A 23,856-nucleotide genomic window follows, 5' to 3' on the forward strand; every position below is an offset into this window, starting at 1 on the left:
GCACACATTCCACCAAGCAAGAAAAGAAGACTTGAATCTCTTCGAAGCAGAGGCTGATATACGGTTGGTAAGCAATCACTCATGACTTTCCCTCGAGTTGTTTATCTTTGAATAATCATAATTTTAAAAAGTCGTCGGAAGCAATCATTGAAACTTGAAAGTATTGTGAGAGATTTTAAACCACGGAAATTGTATAAGATATGTACACCAGACATATTTTGACTATTCCATTTGATATATACATAATTAATTAGGACGCTAAAAATGTTGTCAACTTATCAACAGTGATTCAGTGAAAAATTGCTCAAAGTTCCAATTTCTAGGAAAACAAAGTGTAAACAACCAACTAAACCTTCAAACATGAGATCTTGTTCTTCTACGTTTCGCTCAACTCACATACACCAAGGAAAACCCTATTATTTTTAGCTTCACAATATTGCATTCTTTTCGTAGTCGCTAAGAAAATGGCTTCTAAGTACAGCGAACGCAACTTTTTACTCGCTCCAATATCTCTGGTATTACTGTTTTTGTTAACATCGAAGTATTGCTGTGCAGTAGAGAACATAACTCAGTTCCAGAAACTATCAGAAGAAACAACTATCGTCTCACCCGATCAAGTTTTCGAGTTAGGCTTCTTTAGCCCGAATAACTCAGCCAGCAATCGGTACGTGGGAATTTGGTACAAGAACATATCTCCACAGACTGTCGTATGGGTGCTCAACAGAGAGAATCCGATCCGCATCGCAGATTCCCCGGCAAGTTTAAGGATCACCGCAGATGGAAACTTAGAGCTTGTCAATGGAAACAACGAATCTGTCTGGTCAACCGACCATCCCGTCTCGTCAAACAGCTCGGTGGCAACACTCTTGGACAACGGAAACTTGGTTGTCACGAACGTCGAAACAAACCAGACTTTATGGCAGAGTTTCGATAGGCTCGGAGACACGTTCTTAGCAGGCTCGGCGATAGGGTTCGACGGGAAAACGGGAAAGAATGACGTCCTGACCTCTTGGAAAAGCGATTCCGATCCAACGCTCGGAAATTTCAGCGTTGGAGTCTCAGTCGAGGCCATGCCAGCGCAGGTTTTCGTATGGAACGGGACGAGGCGGCACTGGAGATCCGGGCCGTGGGACGGGAACAAGTTCGCCGGAATCCCGGAAATGGACGAGTCGTACGAGAACCCTTTCGACGTCGTCGAAGACAAGGAGCAGAGAACCGCGCACCTCTTTTTCAACCCCTACAACGTCTCCAGAGACTCCACCAAGTTCTTCATATCCCCGCAGGGAATTTTTACATTCACATTGAAAAGAGAAGACCTCGATTGGGTGATGATCTGGGAGTCTCGGAAGAGTTCGTGCGATGCGTACGGTTTTTGCGGTAATTTCGGGGTGTGCAAGGCATCAAAGTTACCCATTTGTAGCTGCTTCAAAGGGTATGCCCCGAAATCAGATCTCGAGTGGAAAAAACATAATTGGACCCAAGGGTGCTTTAGGAAAACCGAGCTGCTATGTGAGAGAAACAATACTAGAGGGAAAAACGATCTCTTTTATGAGCTCGCAAGCATAAAGATTCCTGATTTTTACCAATACTTGACTCTTCCGAGTAATACAACGCATTGTCGGAAATTGTGCATGGAAAATTGTTCTTGCAGTGCTTATTCCTTTGTCAATGGCATAGGCTGTTTGGTGTGGTCGGAGCGCATCATCGATGTTGAGCAATATTCCTCCGGAGGCGAATCTCTGTTTCTCCGCCTCGCTCACAGTGAGCTAGGTGAGTGTAATGTTCGACCTCAGAAAATTTTGTAAATCACTTCACATTATTAACTTTTTATATAATTAGCTATTTGATCGTGTGATTTCTCAGATGGAGGAAAAATCGACAAAAAGGCGATCATCATCAGCCTTGCAACGGTTTCAATTGCTGGGAGTTTATGTGTCGTTCTAGCGATCTGTTTGTGTAGGAGAGTTGCGAATCGAAAAAGTAAGTAACTAAGTTTATCCCATTTAGAGATTTAGAAAAATTGGATCTTAGAACTGCTAGGTACTCCTTACTTGTCGTTCATACATATTATATAAATCTAAGTCTGATTCATACATATTATATAAACCCAAGCCTGATTGTTTTCCTTTTTTAATTTTCTTGCTCTATAATCAGGAGAAGCCAAGGCGATCACCGAGCAGTCCAAACTTGTAAAGACAAGCAGAGAATATAGATCAAATATTCAATTTACAGAGCAGAACTACATGTCGGACTTTCCTATTTTTAGCTATGAGAGCCTTTTGGCCGCTACGGATAATTTCAGCTTTCGCAACAAACTTGGTCAAGGAGGATTTGGTCCCGTCTATAAGGTAAATTGTTATGTATTCCAAGATCATTTTTTTAAAGGCCTAAAAACATTATTATATGGGATGAAAATTTCATGCGCTGATTTACAGGGAAAATTGCAAGACGGCACAAAAATAGCCGTTAAAAGACTATCTAGCAGTTCGGGACAAGGCACGAGAGAGTTTCAGAACGAGATGGTATTAGTTTCCAAACTCCAACACAGAAATCTTGTCAGGCTTCTCGGTTTCTGCACGGAGAACGACGAGAAGTTACTCGTGTACGAGTACATGCCCAATAAAAGCTTGGATAATTTTATCTTTGGTAAGTCTTATACTCCATGATCTAGCATGAACTATAAATAATTAATTTCTTACGTTTATCTTATCCTAAAAAATCTCTTGTTTTCAATGATTTAGATTCACAAAGAAGCGAGCAACTTGAATGGACAACACGCTTCAACATTATTATCGGCATTGCGAGGGGTCTCGTATATCTCCACCGCGATTCTTTTATAAGGGTAATACACCGAGATCTCAAGGCCAGCAATGTTCTCCTTGACGACAAGATGAATCCAAAGATATCTGACTTTGGACTCGCTAAGATTTTCGAGGAGACGCACGATGTTGCCAATACCCAAAGGGTGGTCGGAACACTGTAAGTCTCTTTCTTCTTTTCATTCAACATTTTAAGTTGTCAAACTTTTTAATTCGGGCGTCTCATAGTATGTTGTGATCAAGCGCAGTGGTTACATGTCCCCAGAGTATGCCATGGGCGGGATTTTTTCCGAAAAATCAGACGTGTATAGCTTCGGAATCTTGATATTAGAGATCGTCAGTGGTCGGAAGAACACGAGCTTCAAATTTAACGACCAACATTTGAGCCTCATTGGTTATGTGAGTTATTTCCCTCTCTCTCTCTCTCTAACACGAGTTTGTTCAAAATTCTTTAAAATCTCTTTTTTATCTTGTGTCAGGCTTGGGGGTTGTGGAGTCAAGGCAGGGACGTAGAAATGGTGGACAAAGCACTGGAAAATGCTTACTCTTCAGAGGAAGCGATGAGATGTGTACACGTGGGACTTCTTTGTGTACAAGACCAGGCCTTGGATAGGCCTACAACGCCAGACTTGGTATCGATGCTCAGGAACGAGACAGATCGTCCACGGCCCAAAGAGCCTCTTTTCACTTTCCAAAGGCCACAACCCCAAGTTCGGCAACACAACGACACCCAAGGCTCAGCCAATGAGGCCACCATATCAATGCTTGAAGGTCGATGATGATAATACAGTCCCACCCTGATTATCACCGCGGATGTACAATACACAAACCCAGCAATTAAATGACCCACAACAGAGATTATTACAGAGAGGATTAACTAGATTTATACAGCCACAGGTTCTTCCTCTCATTGTCATTGTACATGATAATGAATGATTTGATATCGTACATTGAACCTTATTATACATGATAGTTAATGATTTGATATTGTACATGCTTTCTCTCTCAAAACACAAAAAGCCACCTGGTGTATAAACAATCTTGTAAATGGACAAAGAATGACTAATGAACCTTCATCATTGTCTAGCAGTAGCTTAGGAAGCAAGAAACATTAGAGTACTACCTCAATGTGTTCTTCATTATTTCTTATTAGACAAGAAATTAGTCTCTTATGCTCAATGGTCTTCAGCGGCCGGGCTCATTGAGGTATCGTTGCACTTTTGCTGAATATTTTGCTGCAGTATTTCAGCTCATAACAGGATGGTTCTGTTTGTTTGATACATTTGCAATTCCTTGCTTTATGGTCATCACAATTTTTGATGCTTTTAAGTTGGCTATTCAAACTTTGCATACTATTTCATGGACACAATATTGCGACTATGCTCTTTCTAATAATTTGGATTTGATTTTACAGACACGAGGTTCAAGATAAATTTATTTCATCATTCTATCTGCGAGTATTTAAACACTCCTAAGCCACGGAATAAACTTCTGATAATGAAACTCGTATAGACTTTTTGTCGAACAGTTTGTGCGCAATCAAAGAGCGATCACACACACACACACACACAAGAACACCACACTTACCCCTGGTTCGGTCAAGGTGACCTACATTCAGCAAATCCAAGACTAATAGAGAGTGTTTACAAGTGCTGAGATTCTCTCAAGTACAAAGGCCGGAATAGCTCTAGTTGTTCTTCCTCACAATTCTCAATCTGTTTCGTGTCTCTAACTAACTCCGGATCAAAGCCTTTTATATCACAAGGCATTAGATTAGTTAATCACACTTACCATAGTTCATTTTGTAGACCTAAAAGTTATGAAAATATCTCAATTAGACTCACTAGTTCATAAATATCTAAAATTAGACTTTTGTACCAATTTCGGACAAAAATACCCTTTCAAGGTAATATAACCATCTTCACTTCATTCCCTACTTCTTTTCATCTCTCATTCTCTCTCATTTTCTCTCGTTTCATCATTTTCGAGTATCCTCCCGTCGAAATGGGTTAGTATGCTCATTCATTCATCTTTTTTAGTTATGTTGATATAGTTTGTGTAGAAAAAAAAAAGTTGGTAGATTTAGGTCAAATAACCCGGAATTTAACGTTATTTCCGATTAAATCCGATAATTTAGGATGAAATTTAAGTACTATTTCCGATGAAATTTAAGCTAAAATTCGGAGGATTCGACCGGATCTGGCAGGATCCGACCAGATCTGGCAAGGTCAGAATCCGACCGGATGTGGCAGGATCCGACCGGATGTGGCAGGATCCGACCGGATCCGACAAACTACCAAGAAAATTAAAAAAATCTTGTTTTTTTTTATTTAATCTATTTTTATGTGATATTTTTTGCAGTTTTGTTGATGGTTAACGGCACATGGGAGAGAAATGGACACTTATACGTGTTCAAAAATGCAAGAACATTTCCGCTTGAAGTTTCAAAAGAGACGACGTACACGGGGTTAGTCGACAAGGTGTACAATAGAGTCGATATAGACAGATCAAAGTATGACTTAAAGTTAGAAGTTCCATATGAAGCGGGTAATATGCCGATTGAGCCTGTTTTGTTGAAGGACGATATTGATGTTAAGTATTATACGAAGTGCAAAAGTCGTAGAAAATATGCACTTTGTGTAACTTTGATATCGAAAGAAATCACAGCGTTCAGTGCAAACAAAGTAGATAAAGGAAAAAATGTTATCAATGAAGAGTTGCCTCGTGTTGAACTCAACAAGAGACGAAAGAATTTTGATGAAGTATACGTGCATGACAGAGATAATTATCACAACAACGAGGAAGAAGATGATGAAGAACAAAATAACAAAGTTGATGAAGATAAAAGTGACAAGGGAGAAGATGGACACAACAGTGACAAAGAAACAAAATTCGAAGAGTTTGCGAATCATGAAGAATATAAAGATTTTGTTAAACATTTTGCAGTACCATCAGGACACGGTGAACCGTCACGTGACCCTCGTAAAGATGTTTCACAAACGGATTTCGTGCGTTATTCATGGGAAGCCCCTGACTTCACAGCGGATGATGTTATCAAAGAAGAACGTAATGAAGGTCCAACTCTGTTGTCACATTCGTCCACATGTAATAAAAATAATGAGATCTACTTATAATATGGAAAATGTTATGTTATATATTTTATAACCATTGATTACATGCAATAGGTAGCACAGAAGATATATACCTTGGGAAAGAGTTTGAGTCAAAGAAACAGATGAAGCAACAGATTAATGTTTTTGCTCTAAAAAATAATTTTGAGTTTAGAGTGAAATCGTCTTCGAAAAAGAGATGGTATGTCATATGCAAAAATGAGATGTGCACTTGGAAGCTGAGGGATGTTGTGCAGTGGTCTGACATGTGACAGATAACGTCGTATGAGAGTAGACATTCTTGCGCGCGTGTGGTTCGAACAGAAGGTCATAGAGGAGCTGCACCTTGGGTTATTGGGCACGTCTTCAAAGATAAGTACAACATTAGCTCTATGGCTGAATATTCAGCGCATAACGTAAGAGAGGAAGTCAAGACAAGATGGGGTGTTGGCATATCGTACTTGAAAGCTTTGAGAACAAGGGAGAAAGCAATTTCTTACGTAAGGGGTACGCCAGAAGAATCTTATCAGAAGTTACTATCTTGGTTATACATGTTGGAGCAGAAGAATCCAGGGACTCTTACGGAGTTTGTGAAAGATGACGATAGATTCAAATACGCGTTCTTTTCTATTGGGGCGTGTCGTAGAGGGTTCAAGTCTTGTCGACCCGTCATATCATTAGACGGTGCATTTTTTAAGACAAAATACGGTGGACAGTTGCTATGCGCAATTGCGATGGATGCTAATTCTCAGTTGTATCCACTTGCATTCGGTGTAGTAGATAGCGAGTGTCATGCTTCGTGGATTTGGTTTTTGAGAAAGTTGAGAGAAGCTATCGGGGAAGACGTTGAAGAGTTGGTGTTCATATCCGATCGACATGTTAGCATCATACATGGCGTCGAAGTGGTGTTTCCCGGTATCCCTCATGGAGCATGCTTCCATCATCTCAAACTAAATGTCCATCACAAATTCAAGACCGACCATTGTGGAATTGAACTGTATGATGTCGCTTATGCCTTCAATAAGCGGGCTTTCGAAGCTCATTTTCAGCAATTGAGGAGAAAAGATGTCGAGATGGCTAAGTATCTCGAGGAAGTCAGTTTTGATCGATGGGCAAGAGCATTTTTTCCTGGAAAACGGTAAAACTAAAACTTTTCCCTTTGTCATTACAAGTGTTTTAACTAGAACGTCGTTAATATGTAACTGTTTCTATAGGTATGATATAATGACAAGCAATAATGCAGAAAGCTTCAACAATAAGACGAGGAATGCTAGAACGTTTCCCATCACCACTTTGCTTGAGTTCATTAGATTCACACTTCAAACATGGTTTTTTAATCGAGAATAAATTGCTAGAAAATGTGATACAAAACTGTCCCCGAAGTTTCAAGATAATCTCGAACATCTGAACGGCAAAGCACAATACGTGAATACCTACGGACTAGGGATGTTTGAATGTAATGTTAGAGACGAGAAAGGTGACTTTGATGTGCATTTGATGAATAACACATGCGCTTGTGGACTACCACAACTACTTGGAATCCCGTGCGAGCATGCCATCGCATCCGCACAACACAGGAGTGTGGACATTTATTCGTTGTGCAGTCCTTTCTATTCGAAGGAGATATGGATTGAGATGTACAAGGAGTCTATATATCCTGTAGGGAATGAAGATCAGTGGAACGTTCCGGATGACATAAAAAACATGAAGGTGTTGGCACCAGTTGAAAAGAAACAAGCCGGTCGACCGAAGAAAAGTAAACAAGGAAGACGAAGAGTCAATCGATTCCCATCTCAATGAGAAAAAGTTTTTATTCATCGGAAATGTGGTAAATGTGGTGGTATGAGACATAACAGGAAGACATGCACATGGAGAGAGTGAAAACTTGTTTATTTTTAAACTTATTTTGTTGAACAATTTACGTTTAAGTTTGAGTTGAACATGTTTGTGGTTATGTTTATGTTTATATTTTTATTTATTACTTTAAAATAATTAAATATGAATTTAATGACATGACCTCCACACGGCCGAGCTCGACCTCCACACACCGAGCTCGACCTCCAATCGGCCGAGCTCGACCTCCAACGCCCGAGCTCGACCTCCACACGCCGAGCTCGACCTCCACACGCCGAGCTCGACCTCCAATCGGCCGAGCTCGACCTCCATAGGCCCGAGCTCGACCTCCACACGTCCCGAGCTCGACCTCCACACGGCCGAGCTCGACCTCCACACGCCGAGCTCGACCTCCAACGCCCGAGCTCGACCTCCACACGCCCGAGCTCGACCTCCACACGCCCGAGCTTGACCTCCAACGCCGAGCTCGACCTCCACACGCCGAGCTCGACCTCCACACGGCCGAGCTCGACCTCACGTCCCGAGCTCGACCTCCAATCGGCTGAGCTCGACCTCCACCGTTTTTTTAAGGAAAACCTTCTCGACGTCCTTGCGTGTCACCACTCGAACGCTTGACCACGAAAGCATCCTCGGTACTCGGACACCGATATTGTTCCAGAACTGCTGACCAATCTCCGGAATAGCCTCGAACGTCCAATATTGCACGTCGTGCAAATTCCCCGGTAAGGAATACTTTGCCTCCTTCTGAAGAATGTTCTCGTTGGCGGATTTGTCCTTTTGTTTTAGACAGTAGCGTTTCATGTCCACAGAGAAGGCGGAGAACGTCTCTGTCCACGTGATGTTCCCCCATGGCAGAGAATAGAAGAATGGCAAGTCCTCAACCATGTAGAGATACTTGTCGTTGATGACTCGGTTGTGTTCTACTCCGAGGAGATACCCAATGACAAACACGCACAATCCGAGCTTGTACGCGTCCTCCGGATCTTGACATGTCTTGAACGCGTTCGTCAAGACTTCGAACTTGGCGTTTCGCACGCCGTTTAAGTGATCGGTCACGAGCCTATTACTTCTTCGCTCGTTCTGCTCCTCCGCCGTCGGACCGTCTTCCATACTGAATCCGGTGATCAACGCGTATTCGAGTTTACCGAATCTCACGCGTTTATTTCCGATAGCGAAGTGAATCTCACCCCTTTTCGTTGGCTCCACCTTTCGAAGAAGCAGAGAGCGTAAGAGTACTGAAGAGAAATTTAACGTCGTCGCCTCGAAGAATTGAGCGAACGGAGTCTCTGCAATCCTTTGAAGTAGATCCAGAGCTGTGAATTTTTCTTTCACAAGCTTCAACATTCCCGAACCACTATATGTGATTCGACCCGGAAAATTACTCTCACATAGCAATGTCAAATTCTCCTAAAACACGAGTTATAACAAGTTTAATCACTAATAAATTATAAAAACAAAACAAATATCATTCAAAACACAACTAAAATAATTCAAAATACAACTAAAATCATAAAAAAAAAACGCCTTCAGGAGGTCGGATCTCGTCGGATCCCGACCGAATCCATCAAAAAAACATACATATTTAAAAAAAAAAAAATCAGTTGGATCCCATTAGCGTCGGAGACGGTCGGATCCCGTCGGATCCCATCGGATTCGGTCGGATCCCGACCGAATCCGATGGGATCTGACGGGATCCTTCAAAACTTACAGATTTAAAAAAAAAAAAAAAATCAAACCCATCGGTCCCAGACCCAGATAAAAAAAAAATATTTCACTTTGAACATCGGAACCAATGGCGTCGGAGACGGTCGGATCCCATCGGAATCGGTTGGATCCCGACCGATTCCGATGGGATCCGACGGGATCCATCAAGATTTAAAAAAAATAAAAAAAAATTCAAACCCGACGCTACCCAGATTTAAAAAAAAAAAAAAAAAATTCACTATGACAAATCAAACCAAATCATGACAAAACCACTCTAATCTTATATCTTATCTATGCTACACTAATCAAACCATGACAAAACCATTAAAAAAACTTACCTTTTTTTGTCATTTTTAGGTTTTGAAAGCTATGGAGGTAGATGGAGGTCGGATTTGTTGAGGTCGGCGTCGGAGTTGGTGGTGGGCGTCGGAGGTGGCGAGGTCGGCGTCGGATTTGGTGAGGTTGGCGTCGGATTTGGTGATGTTGGCGTCGGAAGTGGGGAGAGTCGTGAGAGAAAGTGAGAATGAAGGGGGTGGAGATGAGGTTTATTTTGAATTGAGGGCATTTTTGTCCAAAATTGGTACAAAAGTCCAATTTTTGATATTTTTTAATTAACGGCGAGGTCCATCCTTCTACAACGCTTTGAACTTGCGTTGTAGAAAGTTTTCGCCGCGGCGAAAATCACATGGTGCCGCGGCGACGGTTCTACAACGGATAGTGTTAACGTTGTGGGAAATCTGAAATTTAAGTTCTTCTACAACGCTTTACAAAAGCGTTGTAGAATCACCCAGATTCTACAACGCTTATCCATAAGTATTGTAGAAACACCGAGATTCTACAACGCTTAGCCATAAGCGTTGTAGAAACACTATGTTTCTACAACGCTTATGTTAAGCGTTGTAGAATCCCTAGTTTCTACAACGCTTATGTTAAGCGTTGTAGAAAGTGGGTTGTATAATCCAACATTTGTAGTAGTGGGGTCTAATTAAGATATTTCCATAACTTTTAGGTCTAGAAAATGAAATTGCCACAATTGTTAAAATTTTGAGAAATTGCCCCATTTGCCACCAATTTTATAATTTTTTCTCACTTTCCACCAAAAGACTAATTTTTCCCAAAATGCCACCATCTATGTCAACAATGTTGACATCTATTTTTGCGCTTCACTATGAGATGTCAACATTGTTGACATAAATGTCAACAATATTGACATCTCGGTGGTATTTTGAAAAAAATTAGTCTTTTGGTGGAAAGTGGGAAAAAATTATAAAATTGGTGAGCACGATAAAATTATATATTATCATATTAATTTAGATTATTTTGTTTGTGTTGCCCTATAAAAGTATTATCTAATTTTATTATGTCCATTATTTTGGTATATTAAGACACAAAAAAAAATTTCCACATCTATTACTAGATAAAGTTATCATTATTAATAATTTAATAATCAATAACTCAAGATAATAGAGAAATCGCCTCAACTACCACCATTTGATAAGTTTTTCCAATTTCTCATCAAAAGCTTAATTTGGCCAAAAATACTATTAAACCATTTGTACAAATACAGTTTTACCCTCAACAATTAATGTCAATTGTTGACAATTGTTGACATAGATGTCAACAATAGATGTCGATTGTTGACATCTATGTCAACAAATAGAGAACCAAAAACTCATTGATGTCAACAATAGATGTCAATTGTTGACATAGAGATATCAATTGTTGACATCATGGTGAGGGTAAAATTGTATTTATACAAGTGGTTTACTAGTATTTTTAGCTAAATTAAGCTTTTGGTGGAAAATTGGAAAAAAATTATCAAATGGTGGTAATTGAGGCAATTTCTGATAATATTTTCCCATGTTTTAATAGGGGAGAAGTTGACCATTCTATTAACATTTGATAACTCATTACTCATTTTCCACCAAAATCATGATTTAGATAAATTTACTAGTAAATCTTGGAGAGAGAATATATTTTTTTAATTTTTTTTTACCTATTTTTTCTTTACTTTTTTTTTTCTCCAAGTCTCGTCAAGAAATCTGGTTTTTTATTTTAGAAATCTAGGTTTGTTCGACAATTTGTTGACATATATATGTTAACAATTGATATGCTTTGTTGACATATAGATGTCAACAAATAACACCACTTGAAAGTTTGTTGATTTGTGACATAAATATGTCAAAACTGATACAATTTGTTGACATATATATGAAAATTTTGATTTTATTGATTTATTGACATAGATGTCAAAAAAGGACATGATTTCTTGACATGTATATGTCAACAAATGATAACCGGAAAGTTTGTTGATTTGTTGACATAGATATCATGTCAACAAATCATGTCATTTGTTGACATCTATGTACTCAATAAATCAACAAATTTTTCAATGTTATTATCATTAAACATGTAGTTAAGTAATATTGTTGTAACTAATCCTATATTTTAAAATGACAACATTGTCACTTAATCCTATAGTTTAGGTAAAATGTTGTCACTAAACCTATAGTATAGTTAAAGAATTATGGAATTTAGTTCCAATGACAGCTTTGTCTTTAAAACCAATGGATTAGTGACCTCGTTGTCACTAAATCTTCTTTGGTATCAAATATACAAGTTCAAAAGCACACGAATATATGCCAGTATAACTCCATGCTAATATATTCAGCTATGCAAAATAAATATATTAGAACTGTTAAGCCAACATGCCAATACAACTCCATGCCAAAAATTCACTTTAGAATGAAAAATGAACTTACCCCAAAAATAATTTGTTTTGTTACAAGCCTGCCCAAAAATAATTCGCTTTTCTTCATGATTTGCTCTCTGAGATGAACTTACTCCACCCCCACAAAAGGCGTGGTTGTTGGGATCGATATCTAGACCCTTCTTGTAGTTGGCAACGGCGAGGTCACGGTTGCCCAGCCCCAGGTGGGCGGCGGCGAGGCGGCCATAGCAGCCGCAGGTGACATTTCAAAAGGACTCAAGTATACAAATGCTCATCTAAGATAAACATGTATGCCAATATAACTTGAGCAATAGCGGAAAATGTGTAACTATACAAAGTTTTAATAGTCTGTGATTGAATTTTTTGAAATCGATAAATTACTTATATAAATCGTCAAAAATTCTAATCAAAGTGTTAAAATAAAATTTGACGACATGAATTTGACTATTTTTCTAAAAACTTATACTTTAGTTATTTTGCTAATCTATTTTTAACAAAGCACAAACTCCACCAAGCAAGAAAAGAAGACTTCGAATCTCTTCAAAGCAGACACTTGAAATATAGTTGGTGAACGATCACTTTGACTTTTCCTCGAGTTGTATATCTTTGAATAATCATTTTTTCAATAGTCGTGTCAAACAGGAAGCAATCATTGATTCGTTAAGCGTTCCAAGGTACCTGAAAATGCTCAATTTTATAAGCCATGCTACACATGACGCATCTTAATTTTCCATTACGATATTTTAAAGACCAATTGTTGTCAAATTATCAACAGTGAAAAATTGTTCAAAATTCTTCAAAATTGATATAATTGGGATAGTAAAGTGTGAACAACCAACTGAAAAACTTCAAACTTAATAATATATTGTTCGCTGATTTCTCATCTTCTTCGTTTCATTCAACTCAGCAACATAAACCAATGAAAACCTTTATTTTTTATACCTTCAAATATATTACATTATTTTCGTAGTCGCTAAGAAGATGGCTTCCAAGTACAGCGATCTCAACCTTTTACCGGCTCCAATATCTCTGGTAGTTTTGTTTTTGTTAACATCTAAGTATTGCTGTGCAATTGAGAACATCACTCAGTTCCAGAAACTATCTGAAGAAAAGACTCTCATCTCGCCCAGTCAAGTTTTCGAGTTAGGCTTCTTTAGCCCGAACAACTCAGCAAGCAATCGGTATGTGGGCATTTGGTACAAGAAAATATTTCCACAGATTATCGTATGTGCACTCAACAGAGAGAATCCAATCAGCGTCACAGATTCTCCAGCGAGTTTAAGGATCGGCAAAAATGGAAATCTAGAGCTCGTCGATGGAAACAACGGTTCTGTCTGGTCAACCGACCATCGTGTCCCCTCGAATAGCTCGGTCGCAACGCTCTTGGACAACGGAAACTTGGTTCTCAAGGATGTCAAAACAAAGGAGATTTTATGGCAAAGTTTTGATAAGCTTGGAGACACGCTTTTACCTGGCTCCGCAATAGGGTTTGATGGGAAAACAGGAAAGAACGACGTCTTAACTTCTTGGAAGAGCGATTCTGATCCAAAGCCCGGGAATTTCAGCGTTGGAGTCTCAACCAAGGTTATGCCAGCTCAGGTCTTTATATGGAACGGGACGAGGCCGCACTGGAGATCCGGGCCGTGGGACGGGAACAAGTTCACCGGAATCCCGACCATGGACGAGTCGTATCAGAATCCTTTTGGTCTCATCGAAGTCGCGGAGCAGAGAACCGCGCATCTCTCTTTCAAACCCTACAACGTCTCTTCCGTTTTCACCAAGTTCTTCATATCTTCGAAGGGTGTTCTTCTGTTTATGTTGAAAGAAGAAGGCGGTGATTGGACGATGCTCTGGGAGTCTCGAAAGAGCTTGTGCGATGTGTACGGTTTTTGCGGTAATTTTGGGGTGTGCAAGGCATCGGAGTCTCCTATCTGTAGATGTTTGAAAGGGTATGCTCCGATGTCTGATCTCGAGTGGAGAGAACAGAATTGGACACAAGGGTGTTTGAGGCTAGACGAGCTGCCCTGCGAGAGAAAGAATAGTGGATGAAAAAATGACCTCTTTCATGAGCTCGCAAACACAAAGCTTCCTGATTTCTACCAATACTTGTCTTTTCCGAAAAATCCAGACGATTGTCGAAAATCGTGCATGGAGAATTGTTCTTGCAGCGCTTATGCTTTTGTGAACGGCATAGGCTGTTTGGTATGGTCAGAGAGAATTATTGATGTCCAGGAATTTTCTTCCGGTGGCAAATCGCTGTTTCTCCGCCTTGTTCACGGAGATCTGGGTGAGTATAATCTTAGACCTGAGAAATATATGTAAATCACTTTATATTATTTTGAACCTGTTTTGAAATTAGCTATTCGTTGATCTCTCTTAGATGGAGGAAGAAGCGCCTAAATGAGGATAATGATCAGCCTTGCAACAATTTCAGTTGTTGTGAGTTTATCTATCTTTCTAGTGATCTGTTTGTGTAGGAGAAATGCCAATAAACAAAGTAAGTATCTGATTTGATTCTGTACTATAATGCATGGTCACTCTTTTTCTGTTTCACAATTACAACTTCTTCGCTTATTTTGAGTTTCAGCATAGTTATCTTAGGAACTAAGTACTATTTTACTTGTACTTCATTTAAATTTTATAAAACTAAATCTGATTGTTTTCCATTTTTTTTTCTTGCTCGATAATCAGGAGAAGTCGAGGCAGTCACCGAGAAGTCCGAAATTGTAAGGACAAGCAGAGAGTACAGAACAAATATTCAATTTACAGAGCAAAATTATGAGTGTGACTTTCCTATTTTTGGCTACGAGAGCCTTTTGGCCGCTACGGATAACTTCAGCTTTAGCAACAAACTTGGTCAAGGAGGATTTGGCCCTGTCTATAAGGTAAATTTTTATGTGTTCCAAGATCATTTTTTTAATAAGCATAAAAATATTATTATATGGGCTAAAAATTTATGCGGCTGGTTTGCAGGGAAAACTGCAAGACGGCACGGAAATAGTCGTTAAAAGACTGTCTAGAAGTTCAGGACAAGGCACGCGAGAATTTCAAAACGAGATGGTATTAGTTTCTAAACTCCAACACAGAAATCTTGTTAGACTTCTTGGTTTCTGCACCGAGAACGACGAGAAGTTACTCATTTACGAGTACATGCCCAATAAAAGCTTGGATAATTTTATCTTTAGTAAGTGTCACATTCTCTAATGTAGCATGAACTATATATAATTTCTTGTATTTATCCCATCCTAAAAAATCTCTTGTTTTCAATGATTTAGATTCACAAAGAAGCGAGCAACTTGAATGGACAACACGCTTCAACATTATTATCGGCATTGCGAGGGGTCTCGTATATCTCCACCGCGATTCTTTTATAAGGGTAATACACCGAGATCTCAAGGCCAGCAATGTTCTACTTGACGACAAGATGAATCCAAAGATATCTGACTTTGGACTCGCTAAGATTTTCGAGGAGACGCACGATGTTGCCAATACCCAAAGGGTGGTCGGAACGGTGTAAGCCTTTTTCTTCTTTTTATTCAACATTTTAAGCTCTCAAACCAGTTAATCCCGGCATCTCACATTATTAGAGGGCGGGATTTTTTCCGAAAAATCAGACGTGTATAGCTTCGGAATCTTGATATTAGAGATTGTCAGTGGTCGGAAGAACACGAGTTTCAAATTTAACGACAAACATTTGAGCCTCATTGGCTATGTGAGTTATTTCCCTTTCTCTCTCTCTAACACGAGTTTGTTTAAAATTCTTTAAAATCTCTTTTTTATCTTGTGTCAGGCTTGGGGGTTGTGGAGTCAAGGCAGGGACGTAGAAATGGTGGATAAAGCACTGGAAAATGCCTACTCTTCAGAGGAAGTGATGAGATGTGTACACGTGGGGCTTCTTTGTGTACAAGACCAGGCCTTGGATAGGCCTACAACGCCGGACTTGGTATCGATGTTGATGAACGAGCTAGACGGATCGTCCATGGCCCAAAGAGCCTCTTTTCACTTTCCCGAGGCCAAAACCCCAAGTTCGGCTACACAACGACACCCAAGGCTCTGCCAATGAGGCCACGGTGTCGATGCTTGAAGGTCGATGATGATAAAAGAGTCACAACATATAAAACCATGTTCCCGTCAGCATTTAAATGATCTACAATATAGATTATCAGAGAGAGAAAAACTTATAGCCTACATCGCTTGCATTTCGATTGGGGTGTGTTTAAGGATCCCGCGTCGTAAAAACAAGGGTCAAGCGGCTAAATGGCCAAATAGAACTTAAGGATTTGCAAAATAGCCAAAGTTTATCAAGTATAAGCAAAATAGCCAAGCTGCGATTATTAATCCAGGCAGGATTAAATTTAATCCACACAAAATATCGGGATTAAATTTAATCCAGGCAGGATTAATTTAGTCCAGGGATGAGAGTAATGGCTATTTTGGTTAACCTAATGAAACTATGGCTATTTTGCAAAAGCCATAGTTTGAATTGGCTAGTTCATGCCATTTTTCCTAAAAACAAAGGGACTTAACAAGATTTGTAAAGTCATAAATTACGCTGTCACTTAGTTTTGAGATTCAACTTCATCATACATAATAATAGATGAATTCATATTGTACATGCTTCCACTCTCATACACAAAAAGCCATTGGTGTATAAATAATCTTGAGTGGACAAAGAATGATAAATGAACGAAATTTTATTGTCCAGCAGTAACATCAGATAAGAAATAAGTTTCATGTGCTCAATGGTCTTCATTGGCCGGGCTCACCGGGTTATGATTGACGGTGACGATGAAGAAGAATGAAATAAATAACTCCATAGCTTTAACCAGGTCTACTTATGCAAATTATGCTTGTCGAAAATTGGATTTATTTGGCGATCACTTGCTTCTTGGTCATCACAAACGTTGATGTTTTTGAGCTGGCTATTCAAACTTTGCATATTCTTTCGTAGAGATAGAATAGCGACTATGCTCTTTCTACCTTTTTCGATTTAATTTTACAGACATATCTCTGTTCAAGAAAATTTTATTTCTTCATTCTTACATTATCACACTTTGTACATAATGTTTGGTATTCAATGACTTTTCTTCGTGAGCTGTATATTTATGACTATTTTCTAATCGTGATTTTCGAGTCCTTTAATAAAGACAAGTTTTCGGAGAGAAATATTGCAACGAAGCTGTTGAAAATTGAGCTCGAATTTGCTGTCACATCATCAATAATACAAAAGTGTCTGTGCTGATACCAGGAAAGTGTAGTGTGAAACAGCCAGCTTAAATTTCAAATCTTTTTATCTTCTTTGCTCGCTTCTTACCCTTTTGGGCATCAACTGTTTAGCATTATTTTCATAGTCAATAAGAAAATGTCCTCAAAGCACAGAGATCGCCGATTGTTACTTGCTACAATATCTCTCGTCAAAATGATATTGTTATCATCAGAATACTGTTGTGCACTCGAGATCATAACTCGGTTCCAGACACTGTCTCGAGAAAACTCTCTGATCTCGCCGGGTCAGGTTTTCGAATTAGGCTTCTTCAGTCCAAATAATTCAACAAGTGATCAGTATGTGGGAATCTGGTACAAGGAAATATCTCCACAGACTATAGTCTGGGTACTAAACAGAGAGAGACCAGTCAGCGTCGCAGATTCTTCAGCGAGTTTAAGGATTGGCGAAAAAGGAAATTTAGAGCTCGTCGATGGAAACAACGATTCTGTCTGGTCAACCAGCCCTCGTATTGTGTTAAACAGCTCCGCTGCAACGCTATTGTACAACGGAAACTTGGTTCTCAAGGATGTTGAAACAAACGAGACTTTATGGCAGAGTTTCGATAGTCTCGGAGACACGCTCTTGCCAGGCTCGGCAATAGGGTTCGACGGGAAAACAGGAGAGAACGACGTACTGACTTCTTGGACGAGCGACTCCGATCCAAAGCTCGGGAATTTCAGTTTTGGAGTCTCGACCACTGTTATGCCAGCTCAGGTCTTCATATGGAACGGGAAAAGGCCTCACTGGAGATCCGGGCCGTGGGACGGGTCAAAGTTCATAGGAATTCCGGGCGTGGATGGGTCGAATAGGAACCGGTTTGATGTCATGGAAGACGAGGAGCACAGATCTGCACATCTCCATTTCAAATATTTCAATCCCTTCAACGTCTCTGTCTCCTCAAAGTTCTTCATATCGCCGCAGGGTGTTTTAATATTCATGTTCAAAGAAGACGGCCATGATTGGTCGATGGCCGGAAAGTCGCTAAATAATCCTTGTGATTTTTACGGTTTTTGCGGTAATTTCGGGGTTTGCAACGCCTACGAGCCTCCGATTTGCAGGTGCTTGAAAGGCTACGCTCCAAAATCGAATCTTGAGTGGAAGGAACAGAATTGGACTCAAGGGTGCTTTAGGAGAGCCGAGCTGCTCTGTGAGAAAAACAATAGTCGAGGGAAAAGCGACGGCTTTTTAGAGCTCTCAAGTACAAAGCTTCCTGATTTTTACCAATACGTGACTCGTCCTATAAACACGAACGACTGTCGGAAATCGTGCATGGAAAATTGTTCTTGCAGTGCTTATGCTTATGTCAATCGCATAGGCTGTTTGGTATGGTCAGAGAGCATTATTGATGTCCAACAATTTTCCTTCGACGGTGAATCTCTATTCATCCGTCTTGCTCACGGAGAGCTAGGTGAGTGTAATCTTCAACTTCTGAAAACTTTATCAATCTCTTTTTTACAATATTTCATTTTTTTTAAGCTATAGCTATTTCGCTTGATTTCGCAGGTGGGGGTAAAAGCGACAAAAAGGAAATCATAATCAGCCTTGCAACTATTTCATGTGTTGTGAGTTCATGTGTCATTCTAGTGATCTGTTTGTGTAGGAGAAATGCTAATCAAAATAGTAAGTAACTCAGCTGTTTAAGATCTCAAGTGATTAACATAATGTTTACTTAGTCATTGTCAATTGGTTTTGTGATGAAATCATGTCATATTTAACAATGATTAACAAAGTCGATACGCGCTCTTTTCATTTTTCTAAGAAGATGAGCGAATCGCGGAGAAGACTAGATGCGCAACGAAAAGCAGCAATTTTAGATCAAATCTTCAATTTACAGAGCAAAACTATCACCAGTTGGAGTTTCCTATTTTCGGTTACGAGAGCCTTTTGCTGGCAACCGATAACTTCAACTTTAACAACAAACTTGGTGAAGGAGGATTTGGCCCGGTCTATAAGGTAAATATTTGTTAAATGTTTCAAGTTATATATAAAAAAAAAACTTCTGAATAAACCTGAAATTATTCACGGGTGTGGTTTGCAGGGAAAACTACAAGACGGCACAGAGATAGCGGTTAAGAGACTGGCTAGCAGTTCGGGGCAAGGCACGAGAGAGTTTCAGAATGAAATGGTATTAGTTTCCAAACTCCAGCACAGAAATCTTGTCAGGCTTCTCGGTTTTTGCACGGAGAACGACGAGAAGTTACTCGTTTACGAGTACATGCCAAACAAAAGCTTGGATAATTTAATCTTTAGTAAGATTCACACTCCCTGATCTAGCTGGCATGAACTATAAATAGTTTCTTCCGATCATCTTGCCCAAATAAATCGCTAGTTTTCAATTATTAGATTCACGAAAAAGTGAGCAACTTGATTGGAAAACGCGCTTCAACATTATTATCGGCATTGCAAGGGGTCTCGTATATCTCCACCGCGATTCCTTTTTAAGGGTTATACACAGAGACCTCAAGGCCAGCAATGTTCTCCTAGACGACAAGATGAATCCTAAAATATCCGACTTTGGACTCGCTAAGATTTTCAAAGAGACGCTCGATATTGCCAATACTCAGAGGGTGGTCGGAACCCTGTAAGTATTCTTCTCCTTTCAATCCAACATTTAAGTCGTCAAATATTTCATGCCTCACGCCTCACTCTATATTCGTAATCAAGCACAGCGGTTACATGTCTCCTGAGTATGCCATGGGCGGGATTTTTTCCGAAAAATCGGACGTGTACAGCTTCGGAATCTTGATATTAGAGATTGTCTGTGGTCGGAAGAACACAAGTTTCAAATTTAACGACCAACACTTGAGTCTTATTGGTTATGTGAGTTATATCCCCTTCTCTCTCTAACCTGAGTTCGTTTAAAATTCTATAAAATCGTTTTTTTAATCATTTGTCAGGTTTGGGGGTTGTGGAGCGAAGGCAGAGAAGTAGAAATGGTGGACAAAGCATTAGAAAATGCTTACTCTTCAGAGGAAGCAATGAGATGCGTACACGTGGGGCTTCTTTGCGTACAAGACCAGGCCTCAGACAGGCCAACAATGTCAGACTTAATATCAATGCTAATGAACGAGACAGATCGTCCTCGACTGAAAGAGCCTCTTTTCACTCTCCAAAGGCCACAAGCCCAAGTTCGGCAACACAATGACACCCAAGGCTCTGCCAATGAGGCCACCGTGTCAATGCTTGAAGGTCGATGATGATAATACAGTCACACCCTGATTTATCGCCGCCGACAATACACAAAACCATGTTTGCATTCAGCAATTAAATGACCAACAACGGAGATTATTAGAGAGACTACAAAATTTATTAAGTCACAGATCCTCTCATTGTAACTTATTTTTTTTATATTTAACTTCATTATACATAATAATAATAATAATAATAATAATAATAATAATATTAATAATAGCTGAATCGATTTTGCACATGTTTCCACTCTCACACAAAAAGCCATCGGTGTATAAACAATCTTTAAATGGATTAATGAACCAATATCATGGTCCAATTCCGACCACCGCAATAATTAATTTTTTAATAAAGAAATAGCATATTTAAAGGAGATGTTTGTTAAATGCCTTTTACACACACTTATTATATACTTTTAATTTTGAATTGAAGTTAATCTTTAGGGTTTTTTTTATCATCTTTTTTCTTGTAGTTTCTTTAGATTTTTCAGGTTATTAGGGAGACTAGCTTTTGGAGTTTTCATGGAACAAAATCGGAGTAATTCAAGACGATTCAGATGCTTTTGGCAAAGTTAGAGCAAAACACTAATGGAGCCCTCTTCTTCATGATTTTGAGATTTTCAATCAAGGATTAAAATATCGATACCGATACCGAAGTTTTGATTTTACTACTATATTGAGTATCAACGGATGATATATCGACTACCGATGATATATCGACTACCGACGGGTATCTTATAACAATTTCAATACCGACTACCGATGATATATCGACTACCGACGGATATATCGACAAAAATCCTATAACAAATAGATATTATGTATATATCATTTAATGATACATATAACAATTATATTTTAAATAGATATATATATATATATATATATATATATTTATATCTATAAATATACTTAATGAATGAATATATAACATTTATTTGAATTTTGAACCACTTGATTTTAACTTGAAACAAGGGAATGCAAAAATAAAAATAAAAAATAAAACGTGATCTTTGATGTTACTATTTAGCTAACAAATAAAATTCACCTTATTGTGAAATTAAAAAATTGAAAGAAATCACTACATATAAACTTATGCGGTTCTATGAAAATTCAGAAGCAACAATGGGCCTTCATTAGCCCAATAACGTAAGTTTAAATTTTGGGTCTGTTTAGAGCCATAAAATCGGTATTTAAGGAATAATTTTTCATTTTTGGCTGTCATAGTCATTTTTCCATAAATATCGGTATTTGATGAATAAAAACGATATTTAAGCTGTTATAGTAATTTTTATACCGAACTTCTCATTTTTCCTTGATATCGGGATATATTGTCGGTATTTTGAACCTTTTTCTCAATTGATGATTTCAGATGAATTCTTTTCAGCATTGAATAGAGCTTTCTCTTATTTATTTTCAAAAATCGGATATCGGAGCAAACCTTTATGGCCATTTCAAGTAGGGATGGCATTTTTACCCGAAACCCGTTAGCCCGTCCGTTACCCGGTCTTAACGGGTCGGGTAATACCCGTTCAAAATGAGTTAACGGGCTAACGGGTATTACCCGTTAGTATTTTAGCGGGTACGGGTCGGGTAGCGAAAATGTTAAACCCGCCCCGTTAACCCGCTAACCCGCCCGTTAATTATTTTTATGGAAAAAAACTAGATATTTTTTTTTAAGAAAACATTAAATTACATCATAATGAGTAGGTTGTTGTTTTGATTCTTATTAAAAATTATTTTTTTTATTTTTTTTAAACGGGTTAACGGGTTAGCGGGTGCTCAATTTTGGCACCCGTCACCCGACGGGTATACCCGTTACCCGCCCCGTTGGGAAAACCGGGTTAACGGGTACGGGTTAACGGGTATTTTAATAGGCGGGTACGGGTACCGGTATTGGTGTACTCGCTAAAACCCGTACCCGTTGCCATTCCTAATTTCAAGCACTACTTTGCCACACACATCAAGCGCACTTTTTTACGCTAACTCCCAAAGAGACCACGTGCCCACTGTGCCCACCGCGTGGTGCATGTGCATTTTGCGCGCCACCCGCCCATGGAGTCATGTTTTGGCTAATTAACTATTTTTAAAGCGTTTTGGACAATTTGGATCTCATTTAAAGGCCCAAATGGCTTCGAAATTAACTGAAATCCTATATAAACGAAGTTAAGCCCAAACAATCACATATTTTTCATTATTTTTAGAAGTTTAGTTTTAGCGTTTGGCTAGTTTAGAGAGATTGGGAGAGAATAATATTTGTAGAAGAAAACCCGTTCCACCACCACCATCACCACCACCAAAATCAACGCTCCACCTATTCTTCGGTGTTCCTAGCAAACGCTTGCTCGTACTTTCCCCTATACCTAGTTGTACGCAGTGTAGTGCTGGAGGGCCACGACCTTTTCCCGAGAGACTCGTCCAGCGTGATTCTCCACGATGGCCTCTTCTCCAAGCGGCGACAGGTTCAAGTTCGTGTTTGACGAATTCAAAATCCACTATATTTACAAAATAAACCTAAACAAAAAAAAATGAAAAAAAGAGAAAATAAATTGAGAGTATTATTATTATTATTATTATTATTATTATTATTATTATTATTATTATTATTATAGGAGATGATGGTCTCCCTCTCACGAAACACGGTCCAATGAACAGTGTTTCGTGATTTTTTTTTAACTTTTTTTTTTTTACCCTAACACAAGTAATGTTTATTTGTACCATTTTTTTTATCAGAAATATAAAAATGTTTTAAAAAAACTTTAAATATATTTTTTTCAAACTTAAATATTTCTGGATATATCTTTATATATTTATTTTTTTATATTAAAATATATTAATTATTCCGCTGTAACGAGCGACATGCTTGTAGATCTATAAAATTTTAGATTTTTGCTGAATTTAAAATGACCACTTGTTTTTACTAGAGGTCAAAAAATCGCTTTAAATTTTCCATATGATATTTTAAAGACCAATTGTAGTTATTGTCAACAGCGAAAAATTGACCAAAGCTGATATTTATGGGAAAGAGAAGTTTGAACGACCAACTGAAACTTCAACAATAATAATGTCTTCCTTGCTGACTTCTCATCTTCTTCGTTTCACTCAACTCAACCACACACAGCAATGACAACCTTTATTTTGTATACCTTAATTTACATTGCATTATTTTCGTAGTCGCTAAAAA

General features: G+C 38.8%; 3 protein-coding genes and 1 pseudogene across 4 annotated transcripts; 3 read left to right on the top strand and 1 right to left on the bottom strand.

The window, feature by feature from the left end:
• Positions 1-368: 368 nt before the first annotated feature.
• Positions 369-4,219, top strand: LOC149386104 (G-type lectin S-receptor-like serine/threonine-protein kinase At1g61360). The gene is made up of 7 exons (XM_089625497.1): positions 369-1,770; positions 1,864-1,980; positions 2,155-2,348; positions 2,436-2,646; positions 2,742-2,979; positions 3,068-3,218; positions 3,299-4,219. Exons 1-7 carry the CDS (start codon positions 465-467, stop codon positions 3,596-3,598), a joined length of 2,517 nt encoding a protein of 838 aa, XP_089481623.1. The 5' UTR covers positions 369-464; the 3' UTR covers positions 3,599-4,219.
• Positions 4,220-7,280: 3,061 nt separating this feature from the next.
• Positions 7,281-9,127, bottom strand: LOC149386105 (uncharacterized). Its single transcript, XM_089626468.1, has 2 exons — positions 8,452-9,127; positions 7,281-7,333 (listed from the first exon to the last, which is right to left on the bottom strand). Exons 1-2 carry the CDS (start codon positions 9,125-9,127, stop codon positions 7,281-7,283), a joined length of 729 nt encoding a protein of 242 aa, XP_089482594.1.
• A 4,072-nt stretch (positions 9,128-13,199) lies between these two features.
• Positions 13,200-16,457, top strand: LOC149386106 (G-type lectin S-receptor-like serine/threonine-protein kinase At1g61490; annotated as a pseudogene). Its single transcript, XR_016301350.1, has 6 exons — positions 13,200-14,536; positions 14,624-14,715; positions 14,910-15,103; positions 15,192-15,402; positions 15,494-15,930; positions 16,009-16,457. The product of XR_016301350.1 is annotated as a G-type lectin S-receptor-like serine/threonine-protein kinase At1g61490 (transcript).
• A 1,046-nt stretch (positions 16,458-17,503) lies between these two features.
• Positions 17,504-20,862, top strand: LOC149386107 (G-type lectin S-receptor-like serine/threonine-protein kinase SD1-29). Its single transcript, XM_089626469.1, has 7 exons — positions 17,504-18,892; positions 18,988-19,104; positions 19,244-19,437; positions 19,523-19,733; positions 19,828-20,065; positions 20,154-20,304; positions 20,382-20,862. Exons 1-7 carry the CDS (start codon positions 17,581-17,583, stop codon positions 20,679-20,681), a joined length of 2,523 nt encoding a protein of 840 aa, XP_089482595.1. The 5' UTR covers positions 17,504-17,580; the 3' UTR covers positions 20,682-20,862.
• Positions 20,863-23,856: the final 2,994 nt, after the last annotated feature.

This window comes from Urtica dioica, chromosome 9 (genome assembly GCF_054948205.1).
Source record: "Urtica dioica subsp. dioica isolate 48M chromosome 9, U.dioica_male_clone48M_v1_H2, whole genome shotgun sequence".
In the NCBI taxonomy this organism is placed as follows: Eukaryota; Viridiplantae; Streptophyta; class Magnoliopsida; order Rosales; family Urticaceae; genus Urtica; species Urtica dioica.

What these genes read in the sequence shown, in the direction of transcription:
- LOC149386107 (XM_089626469.1), top strand. Translation starts at nt 17,581, where the DNA reads ATGTCCTCAAAGCACAGAGATCGCCGATTGTTACTTGCTACAATATCT. An exon ending in TCTTGCTCACGGAGAGCTAG is followed by an intron (nt 18,893 to 18,987) that starts GTGAGTGTAATC and finishes TTGATTTCGCAG; the next exon opens with GTGGGGGTAAAAGCGACAAA. An exon ending in CAGAGGGTGGTCGGAACCCT is followed by an intron (nt 20,066 to 20,153) that starts GTAAGTATTCTT and finishes AATCAAGCACAG; the next exon opens with CGGTTACATGTCTCCTGAGT.
- LOC149386104 (XM_089625497.1), top strand. Translation starts at nt 465, where the DNA reads ATGGCTTCTAAGTACAGCGAACGCAACTTTTTACTCGCTCCAATATCT. An exon ending in GAGAGTTGCGAATCGAAAAA is followed by an intron (nt 1,981 to 2,154) that starts GTAAGTAACTAA and finishes CTCTATAATCAG; the next exon opens with GAGAAGCCAAGGCGATCACC. An exon ending in GATTTGGTCCCGTCTATAAG is followed by an intron (nt 2,349 to 2,435) that starts GTAAATTGTTAT and finishes GCTGATTTACAG; the next exon opens with GGAAAATTGCAAGACGGCAC.
- LOC149386105 (XM_089626468.1), bottom strand. Translation starts at nt 9,127, where the DNA reads ATGTTGAAGCTTGTGAAAGAAAAATTCACAGCTCTGGATCTACTTCAA. An exon ending in CGAGGCTATTCCGGAGATTG is followed by an intron (nt 7,334 to 8,451) that starts GTCAGCAGTTCT and finishes TTTGCCGTTCAG; the next exon opens with ATGTTCGAGATTATCTTGAA.